Source organism: Taudactylus pleione, unplaced genomic scaffold, assembly GCF_031769625.1.
Source record: "Taudactylus pleione unplaced genomic scaffold, aTauple2 ptg000250l, whole genome shotgun sequence".
Lineage (NCBI taxonomy): Eukaryota > Metazoa > Chordata > Amphibia > Anura > Myobatrachidae > Taudactylus > Taudactylus pleione.
The window spans coordinates 8,577,242-8,605,043 of NW_028284652.1; the positions used below are offsets into that span (position 1 = coordinate 8,577,242).

The following is a 27,802-nucleotide window of genomic DNA, read 5'->3' on the forward strand; positions in this document are numbered from 1 at the left end:
TCTTATCCTGTCAATCCTCTCTCTCATTCTGTGGCCTAACACTTGTCCCTTATCTTGTCAATGCTTTCTCTCATCCTGTGGCCTATTACTCATCCCTTATCCTGTCAATCCACTCTAATCCTGTGAGTATCAGTTGTCCCTTATCCTGTCAATGCTCTCATCCTGTGGCCTATCTCTTGTCCCTTTTACTGTCAATGCTCTCTCTCATCCTGTGGCCTAACACTTGACCGTATTCTGTCAAAGCTCTCTCATCCTGTGGCCTATTATTCATCCATTATCCTGTCAATGCTGTCTCTCATCCTGTGGCCTAACACTTGTCCCTTACGTTGTCAATGCTTTCTCTCATCCTGTGGCCTGTTACTCATCTCTTATCCTGTCAAGGCGCTCTCTCATACTGTGGCCTATTACTCATCTTATTCTGTCAATCCTCTCTAATCCTGTGGTCTCGTCCCTTATCCTGTCAATGCTCTCATCCTTTGGGCTAACACTCGTCCCTTTTCCTGTCAATGCTCTCCCTCATCCTGTGGCCTAACACTTGTTCCTTATCTTGTCAATGCTTTCTCTCATCCTGTGGCCTAACACTTGACCCATATCCTGTCAATGCTCTCTCATCCTGTGGCCTATTGCTTATCCCTTATTCTGTCAATCCTCTCTCATCCTGTGGCCTATTACTCATCCCTTATCCTGTCAATGCTCTCTCTAATCTTATGGCATATTACTCATCTATTATCCTGTCAATGCTCTCTCTCATCCAGTGGCCTAACACTTGTCCCTTATCTTGTCAATGCTTTCTTTCATCCTGTGGCCTAACACTTGACCCATATCCTGTCAATGCTTTCTCATCCTGAGGCCTATTACTCATCCGTTTTGCTGTCAATGCTCTCTCTCATCCTGTGGCCTAACACTTGACCCTTATCCTGTCAATGCTTTCTCTTATCCTGTGGCCTATTATTCAGCCCTTATCCTGTCAATGCTCTCTCATCCTGTGGCCTATTACTCATCTCTTATCCTGTCAATGCCCTCTCTCATCCAGTGGCCTAACACTTGTCCCTTATCTTGTTAATGCTTTCTCTCATCCTGTGGCCTATTACTCATCCCTTATCCTGTCAATGCACTCTATCATCCGGTCAATGCTTTCTCTTATCCTGTGGCCTATTACTCATCCCTTATTCTGTCAATCCTCTCTCATCCTGTGGCCTATTACTCATCTCTTATCCTGTCAATGCTCTCTCATTCTGTGGCCTAACACTTGTCCCTTATCTTGTTAATGCTTTCTCTCATCCTGTGGCCTATTACTCATCCCTTATCCTGTCAATGCGCTCTCTCATCCTGTGGCCTATTACTTATCTCTTATCCTGTCAATCCTCTCTCTCATTCTGTGGCCTAACACTTGTCCCTTATCTTGTTAATGCTTTCTCTCATCCTGTGGCCTATTACTCATCCCTTATCCTGTCAATCCACTCTAATCCTGTGAGTATCAGTTGTCCCTTATCCTGTCAATGCTCTCATCCTGTGGCCTATCTCTTGTCCCTTTTCCTGTCAATGCTCTCTCTCATCCTGTGGCCTAACACTTGACCGTATTCTGTCAATGCTCTCTCATCCTGTGGCCTATTATTCATCCCTTATGCTATCAATGCGCTTTCTCATCCTGTGGCCTATTATTCATCCCTTATCCTGTCAATGCTGTCTCTCATCCTGTGGCCTAACACTTGTCCCTTATGTTGTCAATGCTTTCTCTATATCCTGTGGCCTATTATTCATCCCTTATCCTGTCAATGCTCTCATACTGTGGCCTATCACTCGTCCCTTATCCTGTCAATCCTATCTTATCCTGTGGCCTATCACTCGTCCCTTATCCTCGCAATCCTCTCTAATCATGCGGTCTCGTCACTTATCCTGTCAATGCTCTCATCCTGTGGCCTATCTCTTGTCCTTTCCTGTCAATGCTCTCTCTCATCCTGTGGCCTAACACTTGACCCGTATTCTGTCAATGCTTTCTCTCATCCTGTGGCCTATTACTCATCCCTTATCCTGTCAATCCACTCTAATCCTGTGAGTATCACTTGTCCCTTATCCTGTCAATGTTCTTATCCTGTGGCCTATCTCTTGTCCTTTCCTGTCAATGCTGTCTCTCATCCTGTGGCCTAACACTTGTCCCTTATGTTGTCAATGCTTTCTCTCATCCTGTGGCCTATTACTCATCCCTTATTCTGTCAATCCTCTCTCATCCTGTGGCCTATTACTCATCTCTTATCCTGTCAATGCGCTCTCTCATCCTGTGGCCTATTACTTATCTCTTATCCTGTCAATCCTCTCTCTCATTCTGTGGCCTAACACTTGTCCCTTATCTTGTCAATGCTCTTTCTCATCCTGTGGCCTATTACTCATCCCTTATCCTGTCAATCCTCTCATACTGTGGCCTATCACTCGACCCTTATCGTGTCAATCCACTCTCATCCTGTAGCCTGTTACTCATTCCGTATCTGTCAATGCTCTCTCATCCTGTGGCCTATCACTCGTCCCTTATCCTGTGGCCTATCACTCGTCCCTTATCCTGTCAATCCTCTCTAATCCTGTGGTCTCGTCCCTTATCCTGTCAATGCTCTCATCCTTTGGCCTAACACTCGTCCCTTTTCCTGTCAATGCTCTCCCTCATCCTGTGGCCTAACACTTGACCCATATCCTGTCAATGCTGTCTCTCATCCTGTGGCCTTACTCATCCCTTATTCTGTCAATCCTCTCTCATCCTGTGGCCTATTACTCATCTCTTATCCTGTCAATGCGCTCTCTCATCCTGTGGCCTATTACTTATCTCTTATCCTGTCAATCCTCTCTCTCATTCTGTGGCCTAACACTTGTCCCTTATCTTGTCAATGCTTTCTCTCATCCTGTGGCTTATTATTCATCCCTTATTCTGTCAATGCTCTTTCTCATCCTGTGGCCTATTACTCATCCCTTAGCCTGTCAATCCTCTCATACTGTGGCCTATCACTCGTTCCTTATCGTGTCAATCCTCGCTCATCCTGTGGCCTATTACTCATCCCTTATCATGTCAATGCTGTCTCCTTCTGTGGCCTATTACTCATCTCTTATCCTGACAATGCTCTCTCTCATCCTGTGGCCTATTACTCATCCCTTATCCTGTCAATGCGCTCTCTCATCCTGTGGTTTATTACTCATGCCTTATCCGGTCAATCCACTCTAATCCTGCAGGCTATCACTTGTCCCTTATCCTGTCAATGCTCTCATCCTGTGGCCTATTACTCATCCCTTATTCGGTCATTCCTCTCATCTTGTGGCCTATTACTCATCTCTTATCCTGTCAATACCCTCTCTCATCCAGTGGCCTAACACTTGTCCCTTATCTTGTCAGTGATTTCTCTCATCCTGTGGCCTATTATTCATCCCTTATCCTATCAATGCGCTCTCTCATCCTGTGGCCTATTACTCATCCCTTATCCTGTCAATCCTCTCTCATCCTGTGGGCCTATTACTCATCTATTATCCTGTCAATGCTCTCTCTCATTCTGTGGCCTAACACTTGTCCCTTATCTTGTCAATGATTTCTCTCATCCTCTGGCTTATTATTTATCCCTTATCCTGTCAATGCGATCTCTCATCCAGTGGCCTATTACTCATCTATTATCCTGTCAATGCTCTCTCTCATTCTGTGGCCTAACACTTGTCCCTTATCTTGTCAATGCTTTCTCTCATCCTGTGGCCTATTACTCATCCCTTATCCTGTCAATCCACTCTAATCCTGTGAGTATCACTTGTCCCTTATCCTGTCAATGTTCTTATCCTGTGGCCTATCTCTTGTCCTTTCCTGTCAATGCTCTCTCTCATCCTGTGGCCTAACACTTGACCCGTATTCTGTCAATGCTCTCTCATCCTGTGGCCTATTATTCATCCCTTATCCTATCAATGTGCTTTCTCATCCTGTGGCCTATTATTCATCCCTTATCCTGTCAATGCTGTCTCTCATCCAGTGGCCTAACACTTGTCCCTTATGTTGTCAATGCTTTCTCTCATCCTGTGGACTATTACTCATCTCTTATCCTGTCAAGGCGCTCTCTCATCCTGTTCCCTGTTACTCATCTATTATCTTGTCAATGCTCTCTCTCATCCTGTGGCCTAACACTTGACCCGTATCCTGTCAATGCTTTCTCTATATCCTGTGGCCTATTATTCATCCCTTATCCTGTCAATGCTCTCATACTGTGGCCTATCACTCGTCCCTTATCCTGTCAATCCTATCTCATCCTGTGGCCTATCACTCGTCCCTTATCCTCGCAATCCTCTCTAATCATGCGGTCTCGTCACTTATCCTGTCAATGCTCTCATCCCTTGGCCTAACACTCGTCCCTTTTCCTGTCAATTCTCTCCTCATCCTGTGGCCTAACACTTGTCCCTTATCTTGTCAATGCTTTCTCTCATCCTGTGGCCTAACACTTGACCCATATCCTGAAAATGCTCTCTCATCCTGTGGCCTATTACTCATCCCTTATTCTGTCAATCCTCTCTCATCCTGTGGCCTATTACTCATCCCTTATCCTGTCAATGCCCTCTCTCATCCAGTGGCCTAACACTTGTCCCTTATCTTGTCAATGATTTCTCTCATTCTGTGGCCTAACACTTGGCCCATATCCTGTCAATGCTCTCGCATCCTGTGGCCTAACACTTGACCCATATCCTGTCAATGCTTTCTCTTATCCTGTGGCCTATTATTCATCCCTTATCCTGTCAATGCTCTCATACTGTGGCCTATCACTCGTCCCTTATCGTGTCAATCCTCTCTCATCCTGTGGGCCTATTACTCATCTATTATCCTGTCAATGCTCTCTCTCATTCTGTGGCCTAACACTTGTCCCTTATCTTGTCAATGATTTCTATCATCCTCTGGCTTATTATTTATCCCTTATCCTGTCAATGCGCTCTCTCATCCTGTGGCCTATTACTCATCCCTTATCCTGTCAATCCACTCTAATCCTGTATCACTTGTCCCTTACCCTGTCAATGTTCTCATCCTGTGGCCTATCTCTTGTCCTTTTCCTGTCAATGCTCTCTCTCATCCTGTGGCCTAACACTTGACCCGTATTCTGTTAATGCTCTCTCATCCTGTGGCCTATTATTCATCCCTTATCCTATCAATGTGCTTTCTCATCCTGTGGCCTATTATTCATCCCTTATCCTATCAATGTGCTTTCTCATCCTGTGGCCTATTATTCATCCCTTATCCTGTCAATGCTGTCTCTCATCCAGTGGCCTAACACTTGTCCCTTATGTTGTCAATGCTTTCTCTCATCCTGTGGACTATTACTCATCTCTTATCCTGTCAAGGCGCTCTCTCATCCTGTTCCCTGTTACTCATCTATTATCTTGTCAATGCTCTCTCTCATCCTGTGGCCTAACACTTGACCCGTATCCTGTCAATGCTTTCTCTATATCCTGTGGACTATTATTCATCCCTTATCCTGTCAATGCTCTCATACTGTGGCCTATCACTCGTCCCTTATCGTGTCAATCCTCTCTCATCCTGTAGCCTGTTACTCATCCCTTATCTGTCAATGCTCTCTCATCCTGTGGCCTATCACTCGTCCCTTATCCTGTCAATCCTCTCTCATCCTGTGGCCTATCACTCGTCCCTTATCCTCTCAATCCTCTCTAACCATGCGGTCTCGTCCCTTATCCTGTCAATGCTCTCATCCTTTGGCCTAACACTCGTCCCTTTTCCTGTCAATGCTCTCCTCATCCTGTGGCCTAACACTTGTCCCTTATCTTGTCAATGCTTTCTCTCCTGTGGCCTAACACTTGACCCATATCCTGAAAATGCTCTCTCATCCTGTGGCCTAATACTCATCCCTTATTCTGTCAATCCTCTCTCATCCTGTGGCCTATTACTCATCCCTTATCCTGTCAATGCCCTCTCTCATCCAGTGGCCTAACACTTGTCCCTTATCTTGTCAATGATTTCTCTCATTCTGTGGCCTAACACTTGACCAATATCCTGTCAATGCTCTCGCATCCTGTGGCCTAACACTTGACCCATATCCTGTCAATGCTTTCTCTTATCCTGTGGCCTATTATTCATCCCTTATCCTGTCAATGCTATCTCATCCTGTGGCCTATTACTCATCTCTTATCCTGTCAATGCCCTCTCTCATCCAGTGGCCTAACACTTGTCCCTTATCTTGTTAATGCTTTCTCTCATCCTGTGGCCTATTACTCATCCCTTTTCCTATCAATGCGCTCTCTCATCCTGTGGCCTATTACTTATCTCTTATCCTGTCAATCCTCTCTCTCATTCTGTGGCCTAACACTTGTCCCTTATCTTTGCAATGCTTTCTCTCATCCTGTGGCCTATTACTCATCCCTTATCCTGTCAATCCACTCTAATCCTGTGAGTATCAGTTGTCCCTTATCCTGTCAATGCTCTCATCCTGTGGCCTATCTCTTGTCCCTTTTACTGTCAATGCTCTCTCTCATCCTGTGGCCTAACACTTGACCGTATTCTGTCAATGCTCTCTCATCCTGTGGCCTATTATTCATCCATTATCCTGTCAATGCTGTCTCTCATCCTGTGGCCTAACACTTGTCCCTTATGTTGTAAATGCTTTCTCTCATCCTGTGGCCTGTTACTCATCTCTTATCCTGTCAAGGCGCTCTCTCATACTGTGGCCTATTACTCATCTTATCATGTCAATCCTCTCTAATCCTGTGGTCTCGTCCCTTATCCTGTCAATGCTCTCATCCTTTGGGCTAACACTCGTCCCTTTTCCTGTCAATGCTCTCCCTCATCCTGTGGCCTAACACTTGTTCCTTATCTTGTCAATGCTTTCTCTCATCCTGTGGCCTAACACTTGACCCATATCCTGTCAATGCTCTCTCATCCTGTGGCCTATTGCTTATCCCTTATTCTGTCAATCCTCTCTCATCCTGTGGCCTATTACTTATCCCTTATCCTGTCAATGCTCTCTCTCATCTTATGGCATATTACTCATCTATTATCCTGTCAATGCTCTCTCTCATCCAGTGGCCTAACACTTGTCCCTTATCTTGTCAATGCTTTCTTTCATCCTGTGGCCTAACACTTGACCCATATCCTGTCAATGCTTTCTCATCCTGAGGCCTATTACTCATCCGTTATGCTGTCAATGCTCTCTCTCATCCTGTGGCCTAACACTTGACCCTTATCCTGTCAATGCTTTCTCTTATCCTGTGGCCTATTATTCAGCCCTTATCCTGTCAATGCTCTCTCATCCTGTGGCCTATTACTCATCTCTTATCCTGTCAATGCCCTCTCTCATCCAGTGGCCTAACACTTGTCCCTTATCTTGTTAATGCTTTCTCTCATCCTGTGGCCTATTACTCATCCCTTATCCTGTCAATGCACTCTCTCATCCGGTCAATGCTTTCTCTTATCCTGTGGCCTATTACTCATCCCTTATTCTGTCAATCCTCTCTCATCCTGTGGCCTATTACTCATCTCTTATCCTGTCAATGCTCTCTCATTCTGTGGCCTAACACTTGTCCCTTATCTTGTTAATGCTTTCTCTCATCCTGTGGCCTATTACTCATCCCTTATCCTGTCAATGCGCTCTCTCATCCTGTGGCCTATTACTTATCTCTTATCCTGTCAATCCTCTCTCTCATTCTGTGGCCTAACACTTGTCCCTTATCTTGTCAATGCTTTCTCTCATCCTGTGGCCTATTACTCATCCCTTATCCTGTCAATCCACTCTAATCCTATGAGTATCAGTTGTCCCTTATCCTGTCAATGCTCTCATCCTGTGGCCTATCTCTTGTCACTTTTCCTGTCAATGCTCTCTCTCATCCTGTGGCCTAACACTTGACCGTATTCTGTCAATGCTCTCTCATCCTGTGGCCTATTATTCATCCCTTATGCTATCAATGCGCTTTCTCATCCTGTGGCCTATTATTCATCCCTTATCCTGTCAATGCTGTCTCTCATCCTGTGGCCTAACACTTGTCCCTTATGTTGTCAATGCTTTCTCTCATCCTGTGGCCTATTACTCATCCCTTATTCTGTCAATCCTCTCTCATCCTGTGGCTTATTATTCATCCCTTATCCTGTCAATGCTCTTTCTCATCCTGTGGCCTATTACTCATCCGTTATCCTGTCAATCCTCTCATACTGTGGCCTATCACTCGACCCTTATCGTGTCAATCCACTCTCATCCTGTAGCCTGTTACTCATCCCGTATCTGTCAATGCTCTCTCATCCTGTGGCCTATCACTCGTCCCTTATCCTGTGGCCTATCACTCGTCCCTTATCCTGTCAATCCTCTCTAATCCTGTGGTCTCGTCCCTTATCCTGTCAATGCTCTCATCCTTTGGCCTAACACTCGTCCCTTTTCCTGTCAATGCTCTCCCTCATCCTGTGGCCTAACACTTGACCCATATCCTGTCAATGCTGTCTCTCATCCTGTGGCCTATTACTCATCCCTTATTCTGTCAATCCTCTCTCATCCTGTGGCCTATTACTCATCTCTTATCCTGTCAATGCGCTCTCTCATCCTGTGGCCTATTACTTATCTCTTATCCTGTCAATCCTCTCTCTCATTCTGTGGCCTAACACTTGTCCCTTATCTTGTCAATGCTTTCTCTCATCCTGTGGCTTATTATTCATCCCTTATCCTGTCAATGCTCTCTCTCATCCAGTGGCCTAACACTTGTCCCTTATCTTGTCAATGATTTCTCTCATCCTGTGGCCTATTATTCATCCCTTATCCTATCAATGCGCTCTCTCATCCTGTGGCCTATTACTCATCTCTTATCCTGTCAATCCTCTCTCATCCTGTGGGCCTATTACTCATCTATTATCCTGTCAATGCTCTCTCTCATTCTGTGGCCTAACACTTGTCCCTTATCTTGTCAATGATTTCTCTCATCCTCTGGCTTATTATTTATCCCTTATCCTGTCAATGCGCTCTCTCATCCAGTGCCTATTACTCATCTATTATCCTGTCAATGCTCTCTCTCATTCTGTGGCCTAACACTTGTCCCTTATCTTGTCAATGCTTTCTCTCATCCTGTGGCCTATTACTCATCCCTTATCCTGTCAATCCACTCTAATCCTGTGAGTATCACTTGTCCCTTATCCTGTCAATGTTCTTATCCTGTGGCCTATCTCTTGTCCTTTCCTGTCAATGCTCTCTCTCATCCTGTGGCCTAACACTTGACCCGTATTCTGTCAATGCTCTCTCATCCTGTGGCCTATTATTCATCCCTTATCCTATCAATGTGCTTTCTCATCCTGTGGCCTATTATTCATCCCTTATCCTGTCAATGCTGTCTCTCATCCAGTGGCCTAACACTTGTCCCTTATCTTGTCAATGCTTTCTTTCATCCTGTGGCCTAACACTTGACCCATATCCTGTCAATGCTTTCTCATCCTGAGGCCTATTACTCATCCGTTATGCTGTCAATGCTCTCTCTCATCCTGTGGCCTAACACTTGACCCTTATCCTGTCAATGCTTTCTCTCATCCTGTGGCCTATTATTCAGCCCTTATCCTGTCAATGCTCTCTCATCCTGTGGCCTATTACTCATCTCTTATCCTGTCAATGCCCTCTCTCATCCAGTGGCCTAACACTTGTCCCTTATCTTGTTAATGCTTTCTCTCATCCTGTGGCCTATTACTCATCCCTTATCCTGTCAATGCACTCTCTCATCCGGTCAATGCTTTCTCTTATCCTGTGGCCTATTACTCATCCCTTATTCTGTCAATCCTCTCTCATCCTGTGGCCTATTACTCATCTCTTATCCTGTCAATGCTCTCTCATTCTGTGGCCTAACACTTGTCCCTTATCTTGTTAATGCTTTCTCTCATCCTGTGGCCTATTACTCATCCCTTATCCTGTCAATGCGCTCTCTCATCCTGTGGCCTATTACTTATCTCTTATCCTGTCAATCCTCTCTCTCATTCTGTGGCCTAACACTTGTCCCTTATCTTGTCAATGCTTTCTCTCATCCTGTGGCCTATTACTCATCCCTTATCCTGTCAATCCACTCTAATCCTGTGAGTATCAGTTGTCCCTTATCCTGTCAATGCTCTCATCCTGTGGCCTATCTCTTGTCCGTTTTCCTGTCAATGCTCTCTCTCATCCTGTGGCCTAACACTTGACCGTATTCTGTCAATGCTTTCTCATCCTGTGGCCTATTATTCATTCCTTATGCTATCAATGCGCTTTCTCATCCTGTGGCCTATTATTCATCCCTTATCCTGTCAATGCTGTCTCTCATCCTGTGGCCTAACACTTGTCCCTTATGTTGTCAATGCTTTCTCTCATCCTGTGGCCTATTACTCATCCCTTATTCTGTCAATCCTCTCTCATCCTGTGGCCTATTACTCATCTCTTATCCTGTCAATGCGCTCTCTCATCCTGTGGCCTATTATTCATCCCTTATCCTATCAATGTGCTTTCTCATCCTGTGGCCTATTACTCATCCCTTATCCTGTCAATCCTCTCATACTGTGGCCTATCACTCGACCCTTATCGTGTCAATCCTCTCTCATCCTGTAGCCTGTTTCTCATCCCGTATCTGTCAATGCTCTCTCATCCTGTGGCCTATCACTCGTCCCTTATCCTGTCAATCCTCTCTAATCCTGTGGTCTCGTCCCTTATCCTGTCAATGCTCTCATCCTTTGGCCTAACACTCGTCCCTTTTCCTGTCAATGCTCTCCCTCATCCTGTGGCCTAACACTTGACCCATATCCTGTCAATGCTGTCTCTCATCCTGTGGCCTATTACTCATCCCTTAGCCTGTCAATCCTCTCATACTGTGGCCTATCACTCGTTCCTTATCGTGTCAATCCTCTCTCATCCTGTGGCCTATGACTTGTCCCTTATCCTGTCAATCCTCTCTCTCATCCTGTGGCCTATCACTCGTCCCTTATCCTGTCACTCCTCTCTAATCCTGCGGTCTCTTGTCCCTTTTCCTGTCAATGCTCTCCCTCATCCTGTGGCTTAACACTTGACCATATCCTGTCAATGCTCTCTCATCTTGTGGCCTGTTACTCATCCCTTATCCTGTCAATGCTCTCTCATCCTGTGGCCTATCACTCGTCCCTTATCCTTTCAATCCTATCTCATCCTGTGGTCAATCACTCCTCCCTTATCCTGCCAATACTCTCTGATCCTGTGGTCTGTCACTTGTCCCTTATCCTGCCAATGCTCTCTGATCCTGTGGTCTGTCACTTGTCCCTTATCCTGTCAATCCTCTCTCATCTGGTGGCCTATCACTCATCCATTATTCTGTCAATCCTCTCTCAATCTGTAACCAGACTGAACTAGGAAAGGAGAGTTCAATCTATCCTCATACCTACTTCTAGGATCATATATCTTCTCAATGCCTATAAAGTTTTTGCCTAATTTTTATATGCTCTTTCCTTACTTATTTACTATTTGTCTAGTACTTCTCAATATGCAATGTACTTTATTCCTCTGAACATTTATACAATACTCTTTTCATATTATGTGACTTCCATAGGTTTAAAGGTGCCCGACGGGATGAAATACTGGGTATTGCCAGCAACCGTTTAATACGAATCGACCTGAATGTTGGGGATGTGGTGAAAACCTGGATGTATAGCAACATGAAGCAGTGGAACGTTAACTGGGACATCAGACAGGTATGAGACAGAGGATGAGGCACTTGAAGTCATTTAGGCAGGTTGAAGCATATCACACAGCCATGGCCAAAGGTTTTGAGAATGACACGAGTATTGGTTTTCACAAAGTTTGCTGCTTTAGTGTTTTTAGACTTTTTTGTCAGATGTTACTATGGTATACATTAAGTTTATGCAAAGAGTCAATATTTGCAGTGTTGACCCTTCTTTTTCAAGACCTCTGCAATTCGCCCTGGCATGCTGTCAATCAACTTCTGGGCCACATACTGACTTATGACTGCCCATTCTTGCCTAATCAATGCTTGAAGTTTGTCAGAATTTGTGGGTTTTTGTTTGTCCACCCGTCTCTTGAGGATTAACCACAAGTTCTCACTGGGATTAAGGTCTGGGGAGTTTCCTGGCCATGGACTCAAAATTTGTCCTTTGGCATGCCAACAGGATGCTTTACTGTTGGCATGACACAGGAAAAATAGTTTTTTGGAGGATGGCCTGGTGTCAAGAAGGGCAGCAAAGAAGCCACTTCTTTCCAGGAAAAACATCAGGGGCAGACTGATATACTGTAAACGGTACAGGGATTGGACTGCTGAGGACTGGGGTAAAGTTATTTTCGCTGATGAATCCCCTTTCAGATTGTTTGGGGCATCTGGAAAAACACTTGTCCGGAGAAGGAAAGGTGAGCACTACCATCAGTACTGTGTCATGCCAACAGTAAAGCATCGTGAGACCATTCATGTGTGGTGTTGTTTCTCAGCCAAGGGAGTGGGACCACTCACAATTTTGCCTAAGAACACAGCCATGAATAAAGAATGGTACCAAAACATCCTCCAAGAGCAACTTCTCCCAACCATCCAAGAAGAGTTTGGTGATGAACAATGCCTTTTCCAGCATGATGGAGCACCGGCAAAAGTGATAACTAAGTGGCTCGGGGAACAAAATGTCGAAATTTTGGGTCCATGGCCAGGAAACTCCACAGACCTTAATCCCATTGAGAACTTGTGGTTAATCCTCAAGAGGCGGGTGGACAAAAAACCCCCACAAATTCCGACAATCTCCAAGCATTGATAAGGCAAAAACGTGCAGCCATCATTCAGTATGTGGCCCAGAAGTTGATGACAACATGCCAGGGCGAATTGCAGAAGTCTTGAAAAAGAAGGGTCAACACTGCAAATATTGACTCTTTGCATAAACTTAAATGTCAATAAAAGCCTGACACTTATGAAATGCTTGTAATTTTACTTCAGTATACCATAGTAATATCTGACAAAAAGGTCTAAAAACACTGAAGCAGCAAACTTTGTGAAAACCAATACTTGTGTCATTCTCAAAACTTTTGGCCATGGCTGCAGATGTATAGGCCCAAGACTGTATATGCAGCTTACATGAATTTGTGCCAATCTTTAAGCTTACATGAATTTGTGCTAATCTTTGAAATGCGGCTGGGAAAATACTTTACCTTATACCCACCCTAATCTACATTGCAGGTTTCCATTGAGTTTACAGAGAATATAAATGTCGCCTTCACCTGTGTTTCTGCTCCTTGCAAAGTGGTCCATGAATACATAGGAGGCTACATCTTCCTGTCTACGCGGGCTAAGGATGGTGGAACCAAGGGCCTCAATGAAGAGTTGTTTCATAAACTTACTGGTGGACATGAAGCCCTCTAACCTTTTATGGTCACCTGTTTCCATTTAACTTAAGCAGACTTTATACTTTATATAGTTAGTCAAATGCAAAATTTCCATGCTTATGTTTTCTTGCACTTCACAATTTTCTCATAATACCTTAAAAAATGAAAATCCTGGTTTTCATCACATCCTCAAGTGACTATAACACATCCAAATTATATGACATACTGGGCTCCAGGTAGACAGCAGTACAATATATTTCTGAAAACAGATAATCACTGGGAATGCCAAACACAGGGCCTGTTTCAGAGATGTACGCTGCTGCCACCACAGCTACTGTGCAAAATATGCAAATGTTGCAGATGCCGAGGATTGTTTTGAGAAGCCCACCTGCACCTTTGCAAACCCAAGCACTTGTGTACACAGACACAGCATCGGTTACAGATCATTCGATTATCGCAGTTCTGAGTAACCCTCAGAATAGCTGCAGGAAAAGAGACGCCACAGACATTATTATTGCGAGCAGGATCGCAGATGCAGGTTGTGACATGCCCAGAAAACGGTCACGACATGCCTGCTTTTTTATGCCGCTACTCCCTATTATCTCCTCCAAACGCTCCGTCAATCACATTGTGAGTAAAAAGTCGCTGCGAATGGTGATAATGTACCTTGGCGCATGCGCAGTGCAATTTAGATGCATGCACAGTTTACCAATAAACGCTCAACTGTGTAATTATCGGCACTGCGTACATCTCTGAATCAGGCCAACAGTACAATAGAGTAATTGCTGCAGGGCAGAGGCGGATAATACAGCCTGTATGGGATCTGAAAGATGTGTATACTGCACAGTGTTTGTTGTTTAGGAATGTGTTCCCCATATCCTTCAGCAATACTGTCCGCGGATTGGGGTGAGCCTTTACATGAAAGTTAATGGCTACCATGATAAACAAATGATGAAATCACACTGCTGTTACCTAATGCAAGTGCTTACAATACTGATACTGTATTACTGTACACACATACTACATATTATAATGTATAACCTACCGAACTGTGAAGGACATTTATGAAATCTTGGGCACAGGTAAGAGGTAATATTATCCATAGCAGCCGTTATTAGATTTAGTAATGTCATATGTATAAATACAGCACAATCGTTCACTAGAGGTTATCACTATATGAATGTTACCCATGTATTATAAACATGTATGTCACACTCCATTTTTTAGACCTTATTATTATTTAACTTTTAACTCCTGGCAAGTGGTGTACAGTTTATTAGTACAGGTGTGTCCTTGCTCATCTGGCCTCAATATGCCATGCAGTGCGATATACCTGCCGTGAGTGAGCCGCCAGGTCCCGTGTAAATCTGCCGCGTCATGCGTCTTTTTTGCGGAAAATGCATCTAAGGGCCGTATTCAATTAGTTTTGCATGCCGGACCTTTCGCCTACATCACGTATTTTAAATGCGGAAACTTATCGTGCACGTACCTGCTATTCGCCCTATTCAATTCCAAAAGACGCGAAAACCGCAACACGCAAAGTCAGAACAGGCGAAAAGTGGTGCCAGAGTTATGGAAATCAGCCTGAATCCCCCAAAAAGATGGGGAACAATGTAGTAGTGCCAGATTAGCCCTAATAAAACTGTTTGGGTTACTTAAGATGGCACAATTGCCTCTAATTAGCGTCTTTGCACAAGTGGTGAAGAATGGCATAAAGCAGTATTTTTCGGAGAAAATAAATAGTCCTATTATATTTGGGGTACCTGAAAATGGGTGCAAGCATCTTTTAATGTCTGTAAAGTGTAGTTTTAATAAAAGTGAAATTCCACCATCCTAAAAGCACCTGCAATCCCAAAAACACTTGACCCCTTCTTAGAGCACCCCCTGAACCTTATTTCACTAGTTTGCAAAGTTGTCCCACCATTTTGTGCTTTTTCGCCCCCAAATTCAAATTACTTTTTTTTCTTAAGTTTTTTCCTGGAATTTTTTGACACAGTTGTCCTTTGGGGGGCTGTCCCAAGGGCTCTGAGTGGTTTCCCCACCTTTGCACCCCAAACAAAAATTTTGCATTTATTTTCTCCTGCTATTCCGAGGCGAATCTTTTATGCCTATTACATTGCATTGACTTTCCGCGCATGCGAAAAGCGGATGGAATTGAATAGGGAGATCAGTTTCTGACAGGCGAAAAGTCGCAATCGGCGATACTTTTTCGTGGATCTCGGCTTTTCACTTCTAATTGAATACAGGCCTAAATCGCAATGCACCAGGAGTGCGACACTTGTGTACAACAGAGTCTGTAAACAGAACTTGCCATGGAAAAATGCTGCGTCTTCTGCATCATAGCACTTTGCATGATGATTAATCTGTTAAAATCCATGCAGTTTCTCTTTCCTGCCTGGGGTGTCGCTCTCTGCTCTGGTGCTTCTAGCACACACTGCTGTAGTTCAGCAGTTTGTTGCATCAGCACAGTGTGCTAGAAGCACAAAAGCAGAGAGCGACGCCCCAGGCATTATAGGGGAACTGCACGGGTTGTGACAGGTGCAGGGTGCTAGAATGAATACTATCAAATTAATCAAAATAGTGTGCTGATGTGTCCAAGTTGCATCGCGACTTATACACATTTTCTGCAAGAAAAAGGCAAAAAAAAAATCCCAGCACTAGCAGACTCTCACAGGACCTGGAGCACCAAGGGGGGCTGTTTGGCGCAACTGCAGCAAAGACGAGTGAGGACACATCTGTATGTGCAATTCTAATTTGTGAATAAGGTCAATAAATAAGCATCATGTTCTGGTCAGTGTATGTAGTCTAGATGTATGTGAACTACCTATTTGGTCTCCAAGTGTTTTATAAATGTAGTGGGTCTATGTGCAATGTCACATACAGTAGGGCCTCATCACTCTCCTCTTGGCACGTTAAGCCTCCCAGAAAGTGTGGATCATCCAGGACCCAAATGCCAACACAATTTTGGCTGCATAGACGCCTTGTAAATTAGAGGTTAAGCGTGGGGCTCCAGCACCCCATGGATCTGTGTGCCCTGCATATGTAATACTCTTGGGAGATATGCCACTGAGATAATGCACTCCCTCTAGTTTATATGGATAACAAAAGTGACTGTGGAGTTGTGTGACCATATAAATGCATGAGGATGTAAGCTGAGTGCTTTTATACAGGTCACAGACTATGAGCTGACTTTTATTATTCACAATTTACAATAGGGTCGCATTGCTACATAAGATTTCCTATTGAACAATGAAAATAGAAGTTACCAGTTATAAACAGACACCAGAACTCATAAATATATCAGTGTCATTTATGTATAATGTGATCATATACTGAATAAACCCTAAGAATATTTACAATGACCGGTTTGTGATATCCTGTGCCTGGAGTGAATTCAAATCTGAGTTTATAACCTCACTAGAACGACCCGCCCCAGTTCCGCACGGGAGAAATTTTTAATTTACGGCGATAGTCTTCTTTTCAGCGAGGTCTTATAAGATTGCCTTGTAGACGACCTTAGTCATTTTTTCCTCCTGACGTCAACACGAAAAGATTTAGTTCTCCACTCAGGTCAACAGTGGCCAAGTTAAGTGTCTGTCCCTGTGCTTTATTTATTGTCATGTCAAAGCAGACTCTTACCGGGAATTGGAGTGATTTGAAATTAAAGAATCATTTTTCACATAAATGAAATAGGAACGCTAAGAAAAAAGGAAAAACTTAAATTTCGTATCAGGAAACCAGGCTTACATCAGTTTTTCTGGAGAAACCAAATAATACATATCAATCTATACATGGTATAAAATAAATCCATCGTTGTGATATACAGGATCTTTAATGGTTTAGGCAGCATAAGCCAAGAAAGAGCTCGGACTTCCGTTTTTCATTTACTTGCTTCACTAAAATCATCACTGCTCAGCTCCCTTTTGTCATACATTAATGTTTCATACACCTAAACCTTCCTCCACAAATGCTCTATAGAATAGTGAAAGCTGCATCAAAATCCGTCTAGTGGTTGAGATTAGCCCAAACACACAGACTGACGTCTACCAGGGGCTTTATTTTTTACTATGTATAGAAGATGATTATTTTAGAAACTCTGGATTTATTTGTCAGACAATACAAACCGTTTCCTTGGATTGTGCCAACAAAACAGACTGATGGTTTGACAGACAATTTGTGCAGTACTTCATAGACTTGAACAGTAACAGGAGATTGAGTAACAGCAAAGATCCAAACTTCATTTGTTCTTGTTTGCCTAATGCTGAGACTAACTGATGTATATTTGCTGGTACTGGAAAATGCATAATCTTGATATTACAGGGGAAGGCTCTACACATTGGAGGACGTCTCTTTATACACTGATCCACAGGAGAGGGCGATGATGCACATAGCAACCAAAGAGATGTTTGCTTTCAATTTTTTAAATTAAAATAATGACATTCAATTCTATCAGTTTCCAGAAATATCTCCCAATGGCTGTTCCCGTAGCATTCAATTAAATTACTCCCATATACAGGAGTAATAGCAAGAAGTGTCAATATGGGCTTGCCCACAGTGGCAACATGTATGATAATAATTACATATACAGTGCCAATTTTTAAATCATTAATAGGTTCTGTACAAAGACCTTGCGAGTGAGCAACACACTTTTTCAATATGTCCACATCCATTGAGTGAAAGTCTGGCGTCTGATGATCCTGACCAGTCAGTGAATGCAGTCATGGGCCAACTGTACTTATAGACCTGCATGTGATAACCCAACTTAGCTTTACCTGGATCTGTCCAATTCTGTGTCCCATACGAGTGTGGCCAGACTGGACAAAGGTATGGTGACTTTACTCCCAGACCAAGTAACAGGATCTACCTGTGATGGGTAACTTACGTCTGGTGGACTCATTTGGATCTCTGACCTGGCTAAATATAATTCATGTAAAGCAATCTGTTAAAAATAATTTATTTAGGGAAAATTATTAGATGCATCTTTCATTCAAGTGCAAGTAGTCTTCCTGCAAGAAACAAACAAGATAGTTAGACCCAAAATACACTAATTTGGGTGACACAAACACATGACACATCCCACTAGGGTTGTCCACTAGATAAATGTATTGCATGTCCAGTTTGTTACTTATGTCTGTCCTCTATTACCTACCACTATTTAATGTCCTTCATGTGCTACATGGCAATGACCGGGGCAAGTCCAGTCCATGAATATAGAAGAAATTGTTTGTGTTTAGTATGAATACTTTTAACACTTCCCTGATGAACCTTAACTGGTCATGTGTTCAGTATATCATTGCGCAAAGGTAACGTAGTTAGGGATGTTATACTATCTACATCAGGGAACAAGTTATTATTCCATGTGTGCTCACCTACACACAGTGGAGATCAGGGATGTGCAGTCAGGGGAGGCAGAGTATAATAATACAGAGAAAATATTTACAACACAAATTATGTGTCTTAAATATCTGCTTTGCATTATTCTATCATTCTCTAGTTTCTCTATCATTAAAATCAGTCGAGCACTGCCTCCCACTGACAATAGAAAAGCGCATAAGCAGGGGGCGGGACCATGCCACAAGCTGTAAAAGCCCATTAAAAAAAAAATAGGGCAAAGCGGCACCTATAGAAATGCCTCAATGACAGGGACGTGCTTTATATAAGCTAGCGTGAGGCAGCGGCTGGCAGTCCACAGCAGGAAAGGAGCATGCAAGAGCTCCCGAATATAGAAGACGGGGAGGCGGTGGCCATGTAAGAGAGCTTAAAGGATGCCACCCGCCAGGTGAAGACCCTGGAAGCCCTGGGGAGGCGGCGGCCATACAGAAGAGCTTAAAAGCCATCGCCCCCTAGGTGAAGATGCAAGAAGCCCTGGGGAGGTGACAGCCCCCAGGTGAAGACGCTGGAAGCCCTGGGGGGCCGGTGACCATGCAAAAGAGCTTAAAGGCCGCCGCTCCCCAGGTGAAGACATCATTTTTTTAATAAAAGTTTATTATATGAAGTGTCTTGTATTTAGTTTAATATTTTCTTTACAGGCGGACAGGTGCCAGCGAGCCCTTAGTGACCGGAGATGTAGGCACTTGTGGTTCTCCAAATGCGGGATGCAGGGGCAGGCTTGCTGGGACCTGAAGGCTGCCTGTAAATAACAATATTATCATACCATGAATCCTGCACCTGCTGCCACCAGGGGCGCTGGTTGTTGCTCGGGAGGGGGACCCAATTAAAAAATTTGGGGATCCCCACTTTTTGAGGAATTCCAGCCCTGGGCTGACTAGTTTAGGAGTGGTTAATGTGATGGCAGGGGGACCCCACACTGAGTGTACCCTCTGCTATGGCATTATCCCCCTGGCTGGTTCATCCTTAAATAGGGGGAACCCTATACTGTTTTTCTTTTTTTAAGGGGGGTGGGGGGTGTTAATCAGCCAGTGCCTCCCCAGCCATTAGCCGCACCGCACGTCACTGGTGGAGATGGCCATATTGAACTATTTTGGCACTAGGAGCCAGTGACACCATGCCTCAGTGATGTCACTATTTCCTAATGAAATGACTGCCATTAAAACACTGTAAAGTCCTTCAGAGAACGGACATGCATGGATCTAGTGCAGTGGGAACTGCAGGTGTATGCTAGTTGGGGGGAGGTAAGATTCTTTAATTTTGCGTCTTTTGCCCATAGCTACAGTTCATAAATGAGAGACATGAGAATAATTCGGCAGCAGCAGTGTAAGAAGATTGGTGATCAACGGATCTTTAGGTAGAAAACAGAAATTGTTACCATATAAGTAAATTTTTGTTCTTAACCTGAAAATGGTTATTAAGAGACAGATACAAATGTGGAACAATCCACAGTAACTACTCTAACTTTCATTGTCAATATTGCTCTAGATTGATCAAAACTAATTTCTGAAGTCTTGCAATACGTTTCTGCATTTTGCACTTTTTTTTTAATTAAGTAACTCCCAAAATGACCAAAACAAATATTTGTAGACATTACTGCAAAGTGAATAGCTGTAACATGCAAACAGACCACTGGGTGTCTCTGTTGCCAAACAGTGTTGGCATGCAATAACGATGGCGGAATTTCAATCTAACATGCTTTTCCGGAGACTTACTTTGAGGTCTGAGCTGTAGAGCTTGTAGGAAATATTTAGGGAGGAGGACACCATCTGCATCCCCAGGTGTGAGCAGGACATGGTTAGCAGACCAGAAGAATGGTATTTGATCTGGAAATCAAAATTGGGTATAATATGTATCTGCAAAGGGCTGCATTAGTGACAAGCTTGCCCTGAAATGATCCCACTGAACTGAATGTCATAGAACCAAGATTGTTTTTTGCACAGACACCATTTCCTTTAAGTGGGGGGCAGCATAGTTGCACGATATTTAGCATTGCTTGCGCACAACACTGGGTCCATAAATTATATTCAGACCAGGGCATTATCTGTGTGGAATTTGCATGTCCATTTGATCTTCCTCCTTGTGCTCCGGTTTCCTCCCAGAGTCCACAAACAACATAGGCCTGATGATCCACCCGGGGTAGGAACTAATGTAAAATGACACATGATGTGTTAAGCTCTGCATAATATGCTGGAGATATAAAGTTTTATAATAAAATGAGTAATCTGCAAATCTAAACCCTCACACACCCAGGGTTATGTATCACGAGGCCTATAGTCTCATATTGATCATAAATCTGGTATTGGTGCCATCTGCCTGCTTAGTATTGGACATATCCTGTACTGTAATACGTAATGGGGAAGATTATTTGTGGATGAGGCCTGGGATCGGCCACTACTCACCTCCGCGCCGGCGTCCTTGGGCTTAGGTGTTCAGTCGCCGGGACTGGAGGTGAGTGGTGACTGAGTATTCTCCCCGGGGTACAGGGCTTCCGTGCATGCGTCCTGGTTCCCGGGCATGGGCGCAGCCATGTTGGTCCATATCACCTGGCTAGTCTCTCCCAATGGTAGTTCTGTGGTCACTCAGCTGATCCTCTGATCCAACGACCAGCTACCTAGGGGGATTTAGTCTGACTCCGGGGAACAGGGAATTGCTGTTCAACTTTGCTGTTCCAGTGACTGCGATACTCACCAGTGTTTCTCCATGTTAAGTCCTCAGTGTGTTGCTTCAGCCTTCTCGCTGTCCTCTAGTGTTATTTATATCAGCTTCCATGCTGACTTCCAGTGTGTTATTTCTGTTTTCTCACTGAACTCCTGTTCTTTACATTACAGCTCTTGTGTTATTATTATTGTGCTGTTCTGTTCCCCAGCTGCCTCCCTGTGTTACTGTGGTGTCAGCTTTCATACTAATTACTAGTTAGCTCTCAGCTGGACCTCTAGCAATTCCCAACACATGTTGTGTTACATTTCCCTGTGTTCTCACTGCTAGTCAGCAACTAGGTCCTTAACACATTCTCAGTGCATCTCCTGTGTTCAAGTTATTCAGTTCATATGCCGGTCTCCTGTGTTCAAGTATTCAGTTCATACCCTGATCGCCTGTGCTCAAGTATTCAGTTCATCTGCAGATCTCCTGTGTTCAAGTATTCAGTTTTAGCTGATCCTCTGTGTCCTAGAAATTCCTCTTGTGTTATTTTATTCCTAGGGTTCCCAGTGCTAATTCATTCTAATATAGTTCCGGTCTTCCTGCCACTCCCATGTACCTGTTCACAGGGCCGCGACCTGCTAACTTGGTGCAGCGAAACCCATATCCCAACTGGAGGGGTCACTGGTGAAGACCACCAAGTGAGTTAGACTTCGCACCTCTGGGCAGGTCTTGCCAAACCTGGATTTGGCCTCAATATGGAGACCTAGTACTGTCACTCACCTGGTTATTCCCTAGTCGCCCTAACTCCCTGGCTTTTGTCTTCTCCCTAGGAACTTCCCATACGGTTCCTGACACAGGCATTATAGAGCATTGCCTGTAAAAACTTCTAGACACCAAAATAGCTTTTTTCTGCAGGCTATTCGCTTGTTGAATAATTAAAGGTAGGGTTTGCACAATTTTTTTTTGTGGTAGTATTTTAAATAGGGCATTCTTCTTTTATTGTTTGTTACTTATGTATTGTTTTATGTTTTATGACTTTATTGTAAATTGTCATTCCATGTGAGCTTGTGGCGTGCAGCAAACCGGAGCTAAATTCCAGGTATACAGCTGTATACTTGGCCAATAAAGAGGATTCGGATTCTGAATGCATATGTGTAATATATATGGTAATATGCATAACAGAACGATACATTTCCCCACACTTATCTATGTTTATTTTTATCATCTGTCCTTTCTCTCCATCCAGGAATATATAAGTGATAAGATATGGACCAAGAACAGCAAAATATACAAAAGGGGGTAGGGAGACATTCACAGGTTTTGTCACAGAAAAACACAATAGAATGTTTAGATCCCCAAAAAATGTTTTTAACAATAATCATAAAAATTGCAACATACTTTATATTAAAAAAACTGCTTGTGTGTTCTGCCTATAGATGTGGATTTATTGATAAGTGGTAATAATGTTCCTATTGTTGGTTGTAAATAGCTATATTAATATTTATATGTTTATTCTAAGTATTTTTATTCAAACACACAAAGACATTTATTGATCTGTTGTATTCACAGCAGTTTGAAATTAGTTAACCAATGTTTCACAAAGTGATACATGTGGCGATTTGCTGCTGTGCCTAATAATTTGTTTCTTAATTTCACTTTGTGAAACATATTGCCAACCCATTTTCATCCTGCTGCAAATAATATCAGTAGATGCTTGGAATAAGTATATAAAATATTAATATAGCTATTTAAAGCCAAGAATAGGTACATTATGTGAATAGGCAGGAACACTCAAGCAACATTTCATTTTATACATTATTATATATATATACATACACACACACACACATACATACCCACATAGATATATATACACACACACACACACACACACACACACACACAGGAAAATTGAAGATGTTGCGCTATTAATCCAGTCCTGAAATTGATATGTCCCTTGTGAGTAGTTACACATACATTATAGTCCATCCTCCACAAGATGCAGCATCCTGTCAAGGGTTTGAATCATCACAACCTGACTTCTGATATTCTAGGAAATAAGCAGGAGCGCGTGATGTAGTAAAATATCAGTGACAAAGTCCTTGATGATGAAACGCGTTTGGGAGTGCCTGGGTTGGTGACGGCTCCAAATACTCCAAGTCCGGGCTTACAGCAAGGAGAACAGTCTAGATGCAGACGGCTGCCTGTTAACAAGTCCCGAGCCAGCTCTCCGGGACACACTGCTTGACGCTGCTTAGGATATAGCAGTGGCAAACGGAGTTACGGATACCTTTGACTTATACCATGCTTGTAATAGCTGAATGTTTTTAACTTAAATGTATGCGTTTATGAAATTCTTTATCTCTATAAAATTATATTTTACTACATCATGCGCTTCTGCTTGTTTCCTAGAAAAAAAAATTATATATATATATATATATATATATATATATATATATATAAAAAAAAAAAAAATGGTGTGGTATAGTCAGAAAGAAAAAACCAACATGATTGGACACACTAGATCACATGACCGTGCATTATTTCTGTATTTCATCTCAAAACCACAGCTGTATCACTCAACAAGTGTCAGCAATAATATCTCTCAGAGACAGAGATCTATGGGCTCAATTCAGACCCGGACACTAAGCTGCGCTCTCTCGCTGACAAAAGGGACCCGGTATGCAAATTCCACGAACGCACTGTCTGGTATAAGGACGCCCTCTATGTCTTAGAGAGCGATGGCAGAGCGAATGCACGCCAGTCTAAAGACGCCCACTTTTCTTTCTTAACACACGTCATCTCCAGGGAGTGTATGATTAATCAGAACCATCGAGAGCCATCGGAGCAGCACGCAGCGCTTGAGGTAGACGCTACCCCGCCGCAAGCACTGCAGGCTGAAATACAACCAAGTGACGTGTACAATGACGCATCCAATTATGCACACCCATAAAACTCAGTTTTGACACCCAGACACGCCCGTGTTCGCAGCACCACCCCCTCGTTCACAAGCACCTTCCCATGTTACCACCCACAAGCGGCACATTCTGTCACTCAAAGTAGCATCCAGTCTGTTTACTACGAGCGCACGATTCCCGGAAGCAGTGACTGGTTCGCACATGAGTATTTTGCTGCATACGCATGCCCAGACGGGCGACAATCTCACATAGCGTGCGTCTACGGCTTAGCGTCCGGGTCTGAATCAGGCCCTATGTACTAAGTGTTGGAGAGCGATAAAGTGGATAAATTCCAACCAACCGGTTCCTAATTGTCACTATACAGACTGGGGGGTCAGATGTACTAAGCTTTGGAAAGTGATAAATTGGAGAGTGATAAACTACCAACCAATCAGCTCCTAATTCCCACAGCCTGTAACAAGATAGTTAGGAGCTGAGTGGCTGGTAGTTTATCTCCATCCACTTTCTCTCTGTCCAAAGCTTAGTACATAGATCCCATAGACACACTGCTCACATAAAAGCAGCACATCACTGCCTCACTGACATAGACATTTCTGACAGAAAAATGTAAGAACTGTACATATTACTTCATGACTCAATGGACTGGACAGTAGTTCTCACCAAAACACTTGAATAGGACTTACCTGAGCAGCCACTTCAGAATCCAGCTCAGCAAACAGTGAGCAGACATACCAGCCTTGCCCCTGAGGAAGCATTAAGCACTTCCTGCTAGAGCAATTCAATGTACAACACATTTTCCTTCCAAAATTAACCACAGTGACAGTAATCATTAATGTTCAACTGTTTTATTCACTTACACTGTTATCCAGTTTATTCATTAAAAATAATTCAAATTAATTAACTTACACTAATTAACTATTTTGAACTATTTTCTCCTCCTATTCTGTATCTGTGTCACCCTACATCATCTCCACATAGAACTCTTTTGTCACAACAGGGACCCTTTTATAAGATAGATATACCACTCTTGGGTGTGCGGTCACGCTGTGATGGACACACGCCTTGGATGGCCACAAAGCACCCCAAGGCGTGCATATATTAGAGCGTGACCACACACCTAAGAGTGGTATATCTACTATATATATATATATTTACATTTTTATGATTGTTACACTATTTATTTTTATCATATATGAATGATTATCTTTTTCGGTGACACAACCCGTGAGGAGACGGGTACAGGATGCTGACGCTCGGAATCCCAGCGGTCAGAATCCTGACATCGGCATCCTGACAGGGTTAGAATACAGACACTTGTCGGTCAGTATTCTAACCTTCCCCGATGCCTGACCCTAACTTTCCCCCCTAGTGACTAAACTTAACCTCCCCCTCTCCGCACCCTAAACCTAACCCTCCCCCCTTAGTGCCTAACATCTAACACTAACCCTCCCCCCAACCCCGCTACCTACCTTCGGGATTCGGGCGGCTGGGGTGCCAGCGCCGAGATTCTGAGCGCCGGAATCCCCTCGGTCGGGAATTTTACCGCATCCCCTGTGTCTCCCTACACTGTTTTGTATATTATTAATTTTATTATTAATTAGTATTATTAATAAATAACATAGCACCTTAACATTTAAACAATACACATAAAAGTTAAGTATTCTAAATAAGTGAACAACCGGTTACTTTCTCTCTCCTTCTTGCGTAATGAAACCAGGCTGTAGCCTTTCAGGCAAACAATCCCATAAGAATAGGTTTTTAAAATAATTTCTAGATGACTTGGCCTAAAAGTAATATTGCCATGGCCTAGAAGGACTCTTAAATCAAGCTGAAATAAAACAGTGCTGGTCTAAGAATTAGAAAGAAAACACAGACTCACCTGCTATAGCTTTTGGAAGGTCTATAAATATGGCTACTTCAGAGTCCCTACGCATGCCTGTAGAGAGACATATTGACCATTAATTCAATTTATAACTGTTGACATGCATACTGCTAATGAGTCTGTAACCACTCAACACTGATATTTTCCAGACACCACTTACTTTGTGTCACAGTTTGAAGAATGTCTCTCACTATTTTGTAACACCAATTATATTCCGTTCCCTTTATATTAACTGTACACTGCCTATTGCATGAGACTACTCACAGCTAGTAGTGAACTAACTACACAAAGTAAACAGTCTCTAAACATATAATAAAAACTGAGTGATTCAGACAAACTTATAAATGAATGCCCCAATCTCTGGTATAATTTTGTATTGAAGTGAATTTCTCCTACATTTTGTCTATTTGGAACTGTAAAGGCCTCGGTGTTTATTAATAAATTCATTACTACAATCTTTTATTTCTAAGTCGCCACAACGGTTCCATACCACCAATGAAGGGCATAAAAGGGACAGCAAGTTACAGAAGTACAAACTAATAACAAAATAAAATATTTATAGACAGTGGCGGGCTGGGCCGGGGGGCAGGGTGCCATGTGCCCCCGGGCCGCAGCGTCATGCGGGCCGTCTGCGTCACTGTTACACAGACTGCACCACGTGTGTAGCGCTGACCGGACGAAGTTCGGTCAGCGCTACACAGCACAAACACACAGCTGCTGGAGCCGGCAGCTGTGTGTTTGCTGTAATCAGCAGCCGCTGAGAGTCTGTCAGACTCTCATCGGCTGCTGCTCCCACTGCGGGAGCCATCTTCCGGCTCCCGCAGTGGGTAATGGGAGAGACGTCGTCATGACGACGTGTCTCCCATAATGCAAAGCGGCGGAGGAGCTGGTAGAAGCGTCGGGACCAGGAGCGAGAGTTTCAGGTAAGTGTTTTTTGTTTTATCTACTGGGGGCACTACCAGGGTGGTGGATTACTACTGGGGGCACTACAGTGGGGCGGGGGGACTACTACTACTGGGGGCACTACAAGGGGGGGGACTACTACTACTGGGGGAACTACAAGGGGGGACTACTACTACTGGGGGCACTACAAAGGGGGGGACTACTACTACTGGGGGCACTACGAGGGGGGGACTACTACTACTGGGGCACTACAAGTGGGGGGACTACTACTACTGGGGGCACTACAAGGGGGGCTACTACTGGGAGCACTACAAGGGGGTACCTACTACTGGGGGCCCTACAAGGGGGGGGACTACTACTAGGGGCACTACAAGGGGAGGGGACTACTACTAGGGGCACTGCATAGGGGGGCGGGGACTACTACTAGGGGCACTGCATAGGGGGGCAGGGACTACCACTGGGGGCACTGCATCGAGGGACCACTGCTGGGGGCTCTATATAAAGGGCAATACTGGGGGTACTGAATAGGGGGGAGAGTACAACTGGGGCCACTATTTAAGGGGCACTGCATAAGGGCTACCACTATTTGGGGCACTGCATGGGGGGTGGACTGCTACTGGAGGCACTATATAAGGGGCAATGCATAGGGGGTACCACTATTGGGGCACTATATAAGGGGCTTACTACTGGGGGCACAAGGGGCACTGCACAGGGGGGACCACTACTGGGGGCACTATATAAGGGGCTTACTACTGGGGGCACAAGGGGCACTGCATAGGGGGGATCAC

The 27,802-nt window shown here is 43.8% G+C and overlaps 2 protein-coding genes across 5 annotated transcripts in view; one reads left to right on the top strand and one right to left on the bottom strand.

Annotated features, from left to right (window-relative positions):
* FERMT3 (FERM domain containing kindlin 3) overlaps positions 1-16,636 on the top strand; it is a 96,404-nt gene extending 79,768 nt beyond the window's left edge. For both annotated transcript variants that reach the window (XM_088480069.1, XM_088480068.1), the window contains exons 14-15: positions 11,515-11,656; positions 13,135-16,636. In XM_088480069.1, coding sequence (XP_088336195.1) covers positions 11,515-11,656; positions 13,135-13,317 — 325 coding nt within the window. In that variant the 3' untranslated portion in view covers positions 13,318-16,636. The remainder of the gene's footprint in view (positions 1-11,514; positions 11,657-13,134) is intronic.
* Positions 16,637-18,218: 1,582 nt separating this feature from the next.
* The window catches only part of TRPT1 (tRNA phosphotransferase 1), a 37,072-nt gene continuing 27,488 nt past the window's right edge, over positions 18,219-27,802 (bottom strand). For 2 of the 3 annotated variants that reach the window (XM_088480070.1, XM_088480071.1), the window contains 3 exons: positions 26,109-26,165; positions 20,384-20,494; positions 18,219-18,286 (listed from right to left, as the gene is read on the bottom strand). In XM_088480070.1, the coding sequence (XP_088336196.1) occupies positions 18,264-18,286; positions 20,384-20,494; positions 26,109-26,165 (191 nt within the window). In that variant the 3' untranslated portion in view covers positions 18,219-18,263. The remainder of the gene's footprint in view (positions 18,287-20,383; positions 20,495-26,108; positions 26,166-27,802) is intronic. The other variant, XM_088480072.1, reaches the window with a different exon arrangement.